The 14,288-nt window shown below is 33.2% G+C and overlaps 1 protein-coding gene and 1 long non-coding RNA gene across 4 annotated transcripts in view; one reads left to right on the top strand and one right to left on the bottom strand.

The window, feature by feature from the left end:
* Positions 1–14,288, bottom strand: part of LOC137401193 (receptor-type tyrosine-protein phosphatase mu-like) — a 92,041-nt gene that overhangs the window by 75,356 nt on the left and 2,397 nt on the right. For 2 of the 3 annotated variants that reach the window (XM_068087584.1, XM_068087585.1), the window contains exons 4-11: positions 13,767–13,849; positions 12,674–12,854; positions 12,325–12,431; positions 12,016–12,172; positions 9,147–9,223; positions 8,066–8,273; positions 6,795–6,901; positions 6,339–6,516 (exon numbers count right to left, since the gene is read on the bottom strand). In XM_068087584.1, coding sequence (XP_067943685.1) covers positions 6,339–6,516; positions 6,795–6,901; positions 8,066–8,273; positions 9,147–9,223; positions 12,016–12,172; positions 12,325–12,431; positions 12,674–12,854; positions 13,767–13,849 — 1,098 coding nt within the window. Of the gene's footprint in view, positions 1–3,783; positions 3,853–6,338; positions 6,517–6,794; positions 6,902–8,065; positions 8,274–9,146; positions 9,224–12,015; positions 12,173–12,324; positions 12,432–12,673; positions 12,855–13,766; positions 13,850–14,288 lie in introns of those variants that run through there. The other variant, XM_068087582.1, reaches the window with a different exon arrangement.
* LOC137399657 (uncharacterized) lies at positions 2,549–6,834 on the top strand. The gene is made up of 3 exons (XR_010979170.1): positions 2,549–2,641; positions 6,351–6,511; positions 6,754–6,834. It is a non-coding gene; the product is annotated as an uncharacterized lncRNA (long non-coding RNA).

Below are 14,288 nucleotides of genomic sequence, written 5' to 3'. Positions count from 1 at the left end.
AAAGCTCTAATTAAGCACTCTTCCTTTAACTCAAACTTGCTGATGGAAAGTTTGTAGTCACCTTGCATTATCATATTATCCTTGAATAAAAACTAGTCGATATTAAATATGGTAAGGAGAGGAGTTAACTAATTTAATGTAATTAAAAACATAGAATACCCAGTGCTTTCTGACAAAATAAACTGAGTGATATTGATAATTATAGAGAATACTACGTGAGTGCCTTGAGATGCCCGAGTAGTAAAAGTCTTTGCGCAACAAAATTATTTTTATTGAATATATAACAACAGTTACCATTCTAACTTTCAAACTTTATATCATGAAAAAAGTTCTTAGCGCAGTTTGAATAAATTAAGAGAAAATTTAAAACAACTATATAGGTTTTCTAATTTTGTCAAACATCTAACTTGCAAACTTTATATTATGATGAAAATGTTTTGTGCAGGTCCACTAAATTTGGAAACAAAATGAAACCACTATTAAGGTGTTTAAATGTAAATGTGAAATAATTAGCAAGTAATAGCTAAATAAAGTCTGTTTTGCCACTATTACAATAAAATATGATTTGGTAATGATACAATTAATACAAACTGAACCAAACAAAATAAAGATCCTGAATACATTGGTTAATCATCACATATCGTGCATAGAACTGTGTGTGTGGGTGTGTGCGTGTGTGCGTGTGGGTGTGTGTGCGTGCGTGTGCGTGTGCATGTGGGTATATATAAAAAAGGTTGCTGTTCCAGCAGAAGCTATCCATCAAAGCTTTGAGTACGACGATACTGTTACCTCTTGATACTGGTACAAATGAAAAAATGAGATATCAGACTGTATTTGCCTAGTACTCTGTCTGACCAAACAGAGGGAGAATGTAAAGGCTATTCCTACTTGAGATAATACGATTTAGCAATTGAACATTACGAAAAACCAGAAATAGAAGTTCACAAAAACACAAAAAAGTATCGCGTTTCATAGAGTTAATAGAGTTTCAATTAATATGTTATTTACATGTAACTTGTGCAATCGAAAAAGGGAATATGATATATGGTAAGAGCATGTTAAATCGTTAAGGTCTCTATAGCTCAGTGGTTAAATTCATGGATATGCACCGTGTGGTTGTAATCATTGTGAGTACAAATCCAGCACACAGCAAGCTTTTAATTTCAAGATTTAAATGGCTATAGCTGGACAGATACATACAGATGGCAGCACAAATATATGATGATGAAGATCAACCATTTGATTATGCTATAGATTATGCTGCTGTATCATTTTCTGTCAGCTGCTTGAGATTCCATCATTGTTACATCAATTGTAGAGTAATTACTTAAACAGTAATGAATGCTGAGCTCCTAGAATGAGCTGCTTCTATATGTACATTTCAATAACTTGGGTAGTAAATCACTTTTCCTATGTAGATAGTTTAAACTAAGAAAGAGCAAATATAACAAGTAATGAATCACTGGTGAAATGTGAAAAGTATTAGAAGTTCAGACCGATGTCAGAGTTCCAAGTTTTCCTTTCATACTTTATTTAACTCTCTGTATGTCCATAAAAAGCCATCAAAAACTGCAAACATCAAAAACTTTTCAAGCTGTTATAAATCAGCTATCATGTAAGTTATTACTTTACAGCGTGCATAAATGCATAAACTACCATGATTGATATAGTTATTCAAATGCTTGAATTAGTGTCTTTATTTTAGAAGTAGTTTTGTATGTTTATTTATAACACACGCCATATTTAAGGTTGATTTTTTTTAATAACTAAAATGTTGTTTCTGCCCTTGACTCCCTATTTGTAAAAAATTGTTACACAAATGTGACTGGGTGTAGTATTACATAGTAAGGAACTAATCAGTGGTACATATCTGTGATCTGATCTGCCATAGAAGCTCTTATCTATATATCATGGTATAATGATAAACTCTTGCATAAATTCTGGGATGGCTTGAGTTCAGTTAAAACCGTTACTTGTTTTTAAAAAAAATTTTCACCAACATTTTCAATGCAAAACTAGGTTTAGCACACTCTTCACCAGTCAGTATAAAGGTACATAAAGAATAAAATATATGATAAAATCATAATGTATCATGCATAAAATGCATGATATATGTATGTTTCTTTAGCTGATGTTACCTGGCTAGATGCTCATATTCATTGCGCAATGAGATCTGTAATATGACACCTAATCAGTTGATAGTGATGATCATTTGAAGAGATCAATTACAGTTGGATATTTCAGATGAATAATAATGAAGTATTTTAAAGACTTTACCATAGATCGTTGTTTCAATTCGCAGTCAAGAAAACCACCAGGCATGCCACAGTTATTTGTTGTATGATTGCCTTAGGCTAGATGAGCTTGATCGCGTTTACTGGCGCACTTCTTGAGTATAAATAATAATTAGGCCACAATATACTTGTTGCAGCTTGTAAAGTAATCATGGAGCTCATGCTAGGCCATTCTAGCCTTTGAATGAGTCATAATGACATGATAAGAGTGTTTAATATCAGATCTACTTCCAGCTACTTTCCAACTGATTTGGTGACGACTGTGAGCCACACCAAACATCGAGTAGTAATTAACAGCTACAAGCTGCTGTATTGCGGATCTCTTGTGTGACAAGCAACAATCAGCTGTAAGTTACCAATAGAAATTAAGCAACAGCAAACTGAATTTAGGTGGTAGCTGCTACGAAATGTTTAAACAACCAAATCTTAAATTAAAATAATATCTCTTTGATAAATGCAACATTTTAGCACTTAAATCTAATATTTGAGAGCAGGAAAACTTTGTTTAACAATGTTAGACTTTTTTTTCATGTTTAGACTCTAAAGATCACTGACGACCACTTTCTTTTTCTGTTGAATCCACAGAAAAAAGATGATTGCTTTTTGAAAAACCCTTAGCAAAAATACTGATTGTTTTTGCAGTTAATATGTTATCAACAAATAGAAGCGATTGTACAGGAGCTACAGGATCAATGAGAACCATACTGTATTGATGAAATGATTTGCTCGTTTACTAAAAGTAACCAAATAAGCTATTTATTATCATAAAGGTTGCTTAATTAGGTGCACTGTTATATTAGTAGTTAAAGCATTGAGTGAGGTAAATGGTTTGCTTTATGTAATTTTTGATAACTAGGTGCGTTGGTGGTTCTGTCTCTGTTTTAAGAAAAAGAAAAACATTGGCTCATTAAAAGGAGTATATTGAATGCATTCGACCTGATTTTAAAAAAAATCAGAACTATCATAAAATTCAACAAGCTGGGAAGTATCGATTATTAGAACAAGTTTTAAAACCAAGTACAAAAGTACTGAGAACAAATTTGACTCTCTTAGTGACCCACTTGTATAGTGAATCCATAGTTACTAGTGACTACCTTCCGATTAGGCGCAGCTTACAATATGCAGTACTTTCAAAGTAGGTGCAACAAAAAGCGGTGCATATCTTTAGAATAACAGAAGTTACTACACACTAGCATAGTTAGAGTAACTATGGTAGTCATCACTGACAACTATGAACGAGTAAAGTTTTTAGTCTGACCTACAGTAAATGATGTCCAACTACCAATTTAATTGTAAATAGATGTAGATAACCAAATATAGGTGACAAGGGTAATATGAGGAAAAAACAACCATATTCTCCTCATCCTACTCAAGCCTTGAAGCATAGAAAATGCTGCTGATAACAAGTAGGACTCAACCAAGCACTTTGTCAAGTATACAAGTAGGACTCAACCAAGCACTTTGTCAAGTATTGCAACTATTGACTTACCAATAAATGCAAAAGCTGAAATAGGTAGAAGAAATGTTGCTAGAAGCTTCAACATTGTGCAGCCTTCAATAGTGAACTCGTGCCGCTATGTGACAAGCAGCAGTTACAGCAGTGATAAGTAGCCAATAGTGTCTGATATTGTTAGATTAGAGCTGCCTACTTCCGTGTTCAAGCTGTGAGACATTTGACAGTTGATGACTGTTTACATATTTTGTTTTGTAAATCTAGTTTTGTTTCTAAGACAAGCTAAAACATATGAAACTCAGTCTAAATAATGCATAAAGCTTTACAAGATATCTGAAGCTGTTTAAAAGCTTTAGCAGTTGTAGTGGAAAAGTCAGTCTTTTTTTTATCAGCTAAGAAAACCTCTAGTGAACTGGGTGCTCATTTCTGTTCCCAAGTTAGAAGTTGAAGCTAAGAAAGGTTGATTTTCTAATTGGTGTTTTATTTTCACATTTTTTGATAACGACTTGATGTTAACTATGAAAGAGACATTTACGATTATGTAATTATTTCAAGTTTTGATTTTCCTGTATATTTAGCCGGTACGCCATGTTGGAAATGCTTCTATGCCGATGGTTAATGTGCAGTAAATGCACACACTAAATAAAATTTCAGATTTAAACAAATAACTGGTTTTGCATTTTTTTACACATTCAGTAGCTGTTTGTTCATACCACATAATATTAATTCATCCAATGAGCAATATGGGTGTGGCTGCATAAAATTTAGTAAACAACATTGCTGGATGATAAGGGGTCACAAGGCACTATTAGAATTACTGAAAGCCAAACTATGATTGACAGTATTTCCTGTTCCCAACTACACACTGATGAAACCTGTACTAATGTTAGTTTTTAAAGCCAATGTCAAATTTTGGCTGACTTTGTAGTTTTAAGTCATGTTCTTAAAGACAAAATATCTGATTTTAAAACAATGGTGTCTTTAACGTTACCCATGTTTTTTTGCTTTAGAAACTGCACAATGGCTAAACCACTGATTGACTGTTAAAAAGATGGGTACAATTTCTATAGAATACTACTACTCTAGCAATCTCATGTTCCTTGAGAGATCATCAGGTGTAATAAGCATGTGCATAAACATTTGGAAATGTTGGAAGGAAGACAATTCGCAAATGTATTAAAGTGTCAGCTGGTAAAGCTGAATGTCATGAGTTCAAGTCCCTAGTTATGCATCTTTTTTAACCTTTTGTGGTGTTGGGCAGACAAACAAACACGGCTCTTGTTATAGTAAAAATTAAAAAAATCGGTCAGTATTCAACACACACCTAGCACGGAAAGGATTCGAATTATTAGAACTAAAAATCTCTCATTATTACTTACTATAGAATTGCTTCGCAATACTATAATTGTGGAGATAATACTATAAAACTGTGAGAAAATGTTTTAATAGTTGATATATAATAGTATTGCGGAGTGATACTATTAGATATAAACTATTAAATATATTGATATTCAATATTCAATATCAACTATTAGATGTATTGATATTTTAATAGTATTGCTCCACAATACTATTAAAATATCAAAATTTAAAGCACTTTTTGTTCAACTCGCTCAAAATTTCTTGATTTCTGTAGTTTTATTTGGTTCCGTTTTGTTGGTTTTTAAAAATATTGTTTTGTTGATCACTTATGCCAGTGAAAAGCTACGTGTACATCAATTTACACAATGGCTAGCTAGCTTGAGGAGTTTAATCAAAACTCCTGTTGAGAATTGCTGACAACTCTTGGCAGCCTTAATGCTCTTTTAAAACCGTTAACTATTTTTACAATGTCATTAGCACTCCGTGACAGAAACATCAAACTTGATATACCTTTTAAAACTTACCTATTTACTGCATTTATATCACTTTTAAAGGTTCTTATTTACTGTACTAACACCTCTTTTTTACATGAAACACTCAGCGATGAAACACTCAGCAATGTCATCGGTTGACAATGGGCAAAGATGATGAGTAATCACAAAGACGGCAACCCAAAACAAGGTGATACAGTGTGAACCACGTTTTAGCAAGCCAATTACAGAATGTGTATAGGTATTGTTGTGGCATTCTGTCTACCCAAAACACCTTTAAGCTATTTGCAGACCTATGAGCAGGCAAGTGTACTAGGATTTACAGTTATTTTTAAATCTTATATCTTTAGTTTTACAATGAACATTTCAGTGTTTCCAATTGGATAGCTAAAAGTCAGTGTTAGAAATTGATACTTTGTCCCATAACTGTGCATACTATTTTTTTTCAATTAGTTTTGGGTGGTAAAGAAATGTTAGAGAAGGTTAAGAGAAAAAATGTTAAACTCACACGACAGATAAAAATAACAAAAGTAGACTTAGAATGTCGATGTTTCTTGAATAATGCTATTATATTGTTAAATAGCTCAAAACGATAATTTTGCTGTTTAAGCTTGAATGCTTTAATGCCGCATATCAACATCTAAAACTGCAATTTAAATGCTGGTCAACAGAGTTTAACATAAATTTATGCTATCTAATTTATTATACCTATCCAACCAAGACTCTATTTATACATACTTGTCACTTTAGTATAGATTGAAGCCTTGACTGGAGGTCCTTGCCCAACCGTGTTGACAGCCTGAACAGTGCAATCAAAGCTTGTATCAGGGGGGACCTCACAAAAGGTTGCAGTACCTGACAGCTCAAAGATATCTGATTGCTGGATCTGATGTATGCCATTGTAGATGCAGGTAAACTAGATAAGACACAACAACATAGCAAATGAAGAGCACTATAGGCAGTTTTATTCAGTTTATTTAAAATCATTAATCATCCAAAAATGCTTCTCAGTTATTACTACAACACACCTTCAAGGGTGCAGTCAATGATTTTATAAAAAGTTTACTGTATACTGTATCTGTAAGAATAGTGCCACATTTTCCACTAATTTGTAATATTAGTTGCAGTTTTACTTTATAGAGATAATTTTTAGGCTGCACATGATCCTTATGCAATGAGGGTTAATGTTCATACCAGTAAACTGATATCAGCTCCATTGGGTTCAGTTGGCTCTTCTGCATGGATATAGACACACCGTGAATCAGCTCTGATGCTTCGAAGAGTTGGCTCACCGGGAACCACTAGATAACAGACACAAATGATTATTCAAACTTACTTTGTGGTAAATTAATACTGTTAAACTTTCTACTGAAACCAATGTCTGTTGTAAGGTTTTGAGTGGCAGAGAAAAAAGTAAGGAAAGTATAAAAGAAAACAAGAAGAGAGATGAAAAAGAAAAAAAAGAAAAAAGGAGCGAAATAAAAACTAGAATGGAAAAGAAAAGAGACAAGAAAGAAGTGCAGGGAAGAAGGGAAAAGAAGTGATTGATATAACGATTAAGTATGAAAAAATTAAAAGTTGAAAAAAAGGAACAGTGGAAGAAAAAATAAAAGAGGCAAAATAAAGGCAAAAGAAAGGCCAAGAGCAAGAGAGAGCGCGCGAGAAAGAGCGCGACAGAGAATGCAAGAGATTGAAAGAAAGGGTGAGAGATTGAGAGAAAGAGCGAGAGATTGAGAGAAAGAGCGAGAGATTGAGGGAAAGAGCGAGATTGAGAGAAAGAGCGAGAGATTGAGAGAAAGAGCGAGAGATTGAGGGAAAGAGCGAGATTGAGAGAAAGAGCGAGAGATTGAAAGAAAGAGTGAGAGATTGAGAGAAAGAGCGAGATTGAGAGAAAGAGCGAGAGATTGAGAGAAAGAACGAGAGATTGAGGGAAAGAGTTGGAGATTAAAATATGAATGAGAGATTGAGAGAAAAGCGAGACATTCAAAGAAAGAGCAACAGATTGAAAGAAAGAGCGAGAGATCGAGAAAAAGAGAGTGAGAGATTGAGAGAAAGAGCGAAAGATTGAGAGAGAGAGAGAGCAGGAGATCGAGCGAGAAATCGACAGATTGAAAGAGAGAGAGAGATTGAAAGAGAGCGAGAGAGAGATCGAGAGAGAAAGAGAGCGAGAGAGCGAGCATAAGAGCGACAGAGCTAAACAGCGAGAGAGAGCGAGAGATAGAAAGAATAGATGTACAGATGAGTAATTATATATGAATAGTACATATTGTGAGAGCAAGTACAATCCTTGATAACATCAAAAAGTTAGAAATGCCTAACTATAACAAATAATTTCTTTGGTATCAATTGTGCAACATTTCTTGCAAAATATATGAAAAAGCCTAAAAACAACTGGTGTAATACATCAGTGTTAAACTTTCTATCATCTAAACATTACAGAGGCCTTCCGTCATTTTAAAACTTACTTGTTTCTGCTGTCAATATGTCTTCTGTACTTTCTGCTTGGAGCTGGATATTGTTTTCAACATTAACGGCAACTGTATAGTTGGTAAAGCCAGAGAGGTTAAATATTTTGAAGCTTTCCAGAGCAGTTTTTGTTACACTCTTGATTATGGTGTTGTTCAGCTCTATTGTGATAGTATAGTTCATCGACTGACAGTTAGATCTGGTGTGCTGAAAGAAAAAGTTGTCACTCTTCTTAATGAAGTTAAATAGAGGTTTGAGTGCTAATTAAAAAAAAATGCTCAGCAAAAATTGGTTTCAAATGATAAACTTACAGTTTAATTTTATAGCATATAATACATATACTCCTCAAAAGTTTGAAATTTTTGTGTGGAATATCAGAGAAACTCATTTGCCCTTAAAGCACGCTAGCTATTATCAACACTACAAAGTTTATATATAATCTTATTCCATGAATGATTAATCGTTTAATGTTGGCCAAATTTTAAGAGCAGTATTGTTTTTTTTTAAAATTTGTAGTCAAATGATACATACTTCCTAACTTCAATATCAAAATAATTAGAAATTTTGGAAAATGAATGTTTATTTAAAAATCGTGATGATCTCCACAATCTGCAACTGCCAGCAGTAATTTTTAGAATTGATTCACCTTTTATCAACTGTATTTTCAGTTTCCCTTCATTGGAAGCCGTTTAATATTGTAGCCTATGTAAGTATTTGATAGCTTTGTTAAACCGGAAATACAGCAGAGTTTTAGCAAGCAAGCAGCCATAACGGCATAATACACTCACTTTGCTAAAATTGCTTTATTTTCCTACAATTTGGCAATGATTTTATCTATTGACATGTCTTTTCTGTTTTTTCAATACATATAAGAAACCTGCTATTTATACAGTAAATAATTTGTATCAAGCTGGTACAACATGGGAATACATTTTTTTGTAAAGTTCTAACAGAACCAGAACTTGCAATGATTGTTTTACTACATTATAATACATTTGAATAACACTATAAAAAGTAATATTTGACACATATTTGTACACAAAAATGTAATTTATTACTAATATAACCAACTGTTCTTACCTCTAAACTGATGTTTAATGTAGCTGTATTGTTCGCCTCTGCAAAGCTTGTCACATTAAACACCGGTTTATCAGGAGCTGAAATAAAATGAGTAGATAAATAAGTTCATCAGATTTAAATACAACTGCTTTTACATTTGTAGCCAGCACTTCATAAACTTTTCTTCAACATAATGAAAATTAATAAAATCTATACAACTAGTTTCAGTGTGCCTACAACTACTTTCAAGTTCAGTGTTCTTCATATAATACCCTTTGTCAATATTGTTCAAAAACAACATATTTTACTATGTTAAATGCTGTTTTACTTTGTACAGTACCCACATGTATAGCACACCATTATTCATAAATACTAAATGATTCATTCACAGAATTTAAAAAAATGACATGCATATATATGGACTAAGCTAAGGACTGCTTTACTGTTTGGGGTAACCATACCAATAGCACACCATTATTCATAAATATCAAATCACTCAATCGTGGAATTTACAAAATTTCATACATATATTCAGATTTACCTAAACTAATTAAATGCACATAGCTATTTGAAGTAAAATACTGCAATTTATTTACATTAGGCAGGAAAAAATTTAATGTTTGAGTAATTGAATATGTTACAAGGAACTAACCAAAGCTTAAATTGTATACAAGCAGTATGATTGTGACCAATCAAAGATGATTTTTAAAAGTTTAGCAGCTCATTGGTCATAATTAGCTTACTTAGCTTACATCCTTGTAGCTATGATGGAACACAGGCTTTGATGGTATAGATTATCATGACTTAGCTTTAGTAGATTGTAAAAAATAAGTTGCATGAAGCCGAGTCATAAATAGTCTCTTCATTGAAATTCATAAAAGTAAGCAAAAGGCCTAAAAAGCATTTTAGAGTGCTGCAAACAAACCGAAACAAAATAAGAAAAAATATACTAAAAAAAACTTTAGATATCAGCTTGAATTACTGTACTGTTGGAAATTAGAAGCACTACTTTTCTGCCAAACTTCAGAAAGTTACTAGTCAGCAGTCACCGCCTCACAGGAGCTGTCTAAAATTTTTACAACAAAATTATTTTTACTATCAAAGACCAATAACTGATTGTAGCATTTTATTGAACATAGAAATGGTTCTAATAAACACACCATGAAGAACTGGAAGCACAATCTGTACTAAATAGGAAACTGTCAAAAAGGGGCTATAAAGCCAATTAGCAAAGAATGTCTCTCACTTTTGATGTTTTATATAATAGGTTGAAGTGTTCATTATCTGGAGTTTGAAGAGCCTTGGGTTGTCAATATAAACACAATACAGATGTAAAGTGCATTCTGCTTTTGTACTAAAGTACATAATGTTAAAAACAATCTATAATCTCTATAACTAACCAAAGCCAATGGTACACAAAAGTTTATAAAATTACAAAATAATCTTCAGAACTGTGTGGCCCTTGTGTTCACGCAGTTCTGGAAAAGGCAAGGTTTGGATAAACAAGCAAAACATGAATAATGAAATAGCGGTCTCTCACAAAAAAATTATGCGAATAAAAGCTTTTTTCTAAATACTAACGAGCATTATCTCGTCATATTTTTAGCTTCAATAGCAATTGGTTAGTTGTGCAAAGGATTCTGCTGACCTTTACTCAGGCACAATCTAGATTGCAAGAAACACTGCATAAAATGCAGGAGAGTTGATTATAGTTTTCAGTCGTTTTATTCTGAAGGAACTTCCATTAGTCGCGGAGCTGCAACTACTCTGCTCTCCTAGCAAGAGCGCTTTCTTATATATACATATATTTTCCCCCGTACCATATAATGGAACCGGCAGGAAACCGTATAAGAAATAGTGATTAATGAAGTCGCTAACACGCTGGCTTAGTTATGTTCAAACTAAAAAAGTATTAGTGATAAGACACATAATGAAGATAGACACAATATGCAAAAATATATAAGAGTAATTATATGCGAGTATATAAGGATATAACCGCAGAAATAAATTTGTGGCGTGGCGTCCATCACAGTTGTTTTCTATGTCTATGGTTGACTCCAACTTCTGGCTCAATCAGGCATGCTATTTAGGCCACATTTACCCCTCAAAAACATTGTTCTCTAATGTAAAGTTTTTGGTTATGTATATTACGGATTAATATTGAATCCACCTACTTCTCCTAGTGGTCGCTAGTATATAAAGCCCTTTACTAAAACTACTAGTAAAACTACTAAAACTAGTAATATAAATCTAATTTCTGTTAGTCAGACAAGCATTACCACTATAGTGCTGTAATGTGTTGTACATATGATAACCACACTATGGCTTCAAATAACTTTGTGGTGACTTTATAAATCTAATTTCTGTTAGTCAGACAAGCATTACCACTATAGTGCTGTAATGTGTTGTACATATGATAACCACACTATGGCTTCAAATAACTTTGTGGTGACTTTATAAATCTAATTTCTGTTAGTCAGACAAGCATTACCACTATAGTGCTGTAATGTGTTGTACATATGATAACCACACTATGGCTTCAAATAACTTTGTGGTGACTTTATAAATCTATTTTCTGTTAGTCAGACAAGCATTACCACTATAGTGCGTAATGTGTTGTACATATGATAACCACACTATGGCTTCAAATAACTTTCTGGTGACTTTATAAATCTATTTTCTGTTAATCAGACAAGCATTACCACTATAGTGCGTAATGTGTTATATCGGTTTAACAGCTTATATATCTTTCTCATTTTTAAATTTTAAAACAGTATTATTCAGTGTGAAGGATATTCCTGCCATTATTGTAATACTTGTTCAGTGGCCTGAGTCCAAAGGTCAATGATAGCTCACAGACGTGCTTCCCTGTCACATGAACTAATCATACCTGTGCATGTCGCGTATGTAGTAAAAGTAGTAGATGGTCCAAAACCCTTCACTGTCCCTGCTTGAATTTCACAAGTAATCTCTTCACCAGGGTTAAACCCACAGGAAGTTAAAGATCTGTTAGTGGTTACCTGCCAGCTAGAATTGTTGCAGCGGTACTAAAACGTTACAGGGTAAGATGTAAAACATGTGCATTAAGCTTCAGCTGCCCATTTGAAGAAAAAATTAATTGAAATAAAGAAATTATTGTTTTGATTTTTATTCTGTAAGAAAGATGTAACGAAGGAAAACATCGATGTTAAATTCTTACCTTATAATTTGTGATGTTACCATTGCTTTGAAGTGGTTCGGAGTAGCTCATATTAACACAGTTCTCAGTTGAAGAATTGCTTGCCACAACGGGCCCACTATCAGGCTCTACATGCAGAAACCATAGCAGTTAACTCAACACCACATACACCAGCTTAATAACTCATGACAGCGAGGCCGTATTCTGCTTCATTTTAAAGGTTATTTGGCTGCAAAAATGTATCAAAAGCCTTAAAATTCATATTTTACATATTTTTTTATGCTGCAGAACACAAATTTCAAAAATTAGTTAAAATTATAACAATTTAGACCAAATGATATGTTTGATGTATACAAAAGAAGCCCCATACTTGCTTCTCCAGTGAGTACGGTGATATTCACGACTGACGTGTTTCCAGCATTGTTGACTGCTTTTACACTGAAGTTATACACAGTAACAGCTTTGAGCATTTTGAAGATAGCATCAGTTTTGTAGACGCCATCTAATCTATATTCTGGAGATTCTACAGATTCGCAGTTTGGCTTTACATTCTACAAATAGCAGGAGTAATATGAAACAACCAACTTCTATACTGAGTAAAGTGGTAAGGAGGCAGAACACACTAGTTTAGTTTACAAAGTGCACCAACTTGTTAAGAGGTTATATGTTTGCTTCAACATGAGTGAGCTTGCGTTCAACATTTCCACGCTTTTACTCAATATTTCCACGTTTGTATTCAATATGTCCATGCTTGTATTCAAATTACAACAGATACTTACAGTCAAAACCGACAACACAAAGCCACCAAATAAAATTAAACATCAAAATTTAATCCTACTTTGTAATAAAAGTAGTTTGAAAACAAATATTCATTTAGAATAATTCAAAAAACCAAATGATGTACTATGTGAAAGAGATTTAGACAAATGCAACATATTTGTAATATATGATTAAGGTCAGCATAACCAATGAGAAGGAAAAGAGGAAACTGAGTTCACCATTTTGAAAGTTCAGTTAGAAATTAAATAATAAATTTTATGAAAAAAATTTGTAGTCACTATAGTATACAACAAAATTTCCTAAAAAGAATATTTATTGTTAGACAACCAAACTAATAAGGTGTTATAGTAATTTGATTAGGTACAATAGCACCGACTAACACATGGGAGCTGCTAGTGATCAAAGCTTACAGTCAGTCAACCCAACTTAAAAATATCGCAGCTATCTAAATACAATTTGTAAATGTAAGGTTATTGATTGAATTGCCTGAATTTACTCCTTCTACCTATAAGTATTCAGAAGCCATTTTAGGAGTTATCATTTACAACTTGAAAATTTTTTTGTTTGCTTTTAGAAAAAAACCTTTTATTCATTTGTTAATGTTACAAAAAATGTTGTTTCTTGCAACCAGCTTGTCATTTGTACATTCCAGTTCAACGATCAACAGGAACTTGTTTTTATACCTGAGTCATAAACTCAACAGTCCTGGTGTTGTTTTCTTCCTCATATCTCTCAGTAAAATTGATGCCATGAGGGAACTCGGGTTCTAAAATAACAAAATTATGTCATTGTTGGTCATTTATTGCACTGAAATTTCACACAAACAAGTTATTCAAGTTTGTATTTAAGTGTTTTTTGTACACTTTCACTATGTTACCATTACACGCATCATGCAGATTTGGATATGTGCGCAAGCCGCATTATTGTGCGAATCAAGTGTTTTTATGGACATTGACCCAGTGCAGATTGATTTTGGTGCCTTGTCGAAAAAATATCAGGAATTGTACTCTATAAGTTAATAATTAGCGACGCAGTTAGTGAGATATGTGTTAGCGACACAAACACATGAAACGCAATCAAGAAAGGACGAACAAAAGTAATGAATAAAATGTTTAAAATTGAATAGCTAGAACAGCATTTTAATGCACATCATTGGCAAGGGCTGTTTCCATTATTTTAAAGCAAGATAGATTCGACAGAGTTTT

The sequence above is a fragment of the Watersipora subatra genome, chromosome 7 (genome assembly GCF_963576615.1).
Source record: "Watersipora subatra chromosome 7, tzWatSuba1.1, whole genome shotgun sequence".
Classification (NCBI taxonomy): Eukaryota; Metazoa; Bryozoa; class Gymnolaemata; order Cheilostomatida; family Watersiporidae; genus Watersipora; species Watersipora subatra.
Note: the sequence above shows the minus strand (reverse complement) of the source record. Positions and strands in the feature narration are given on the sequence as shown.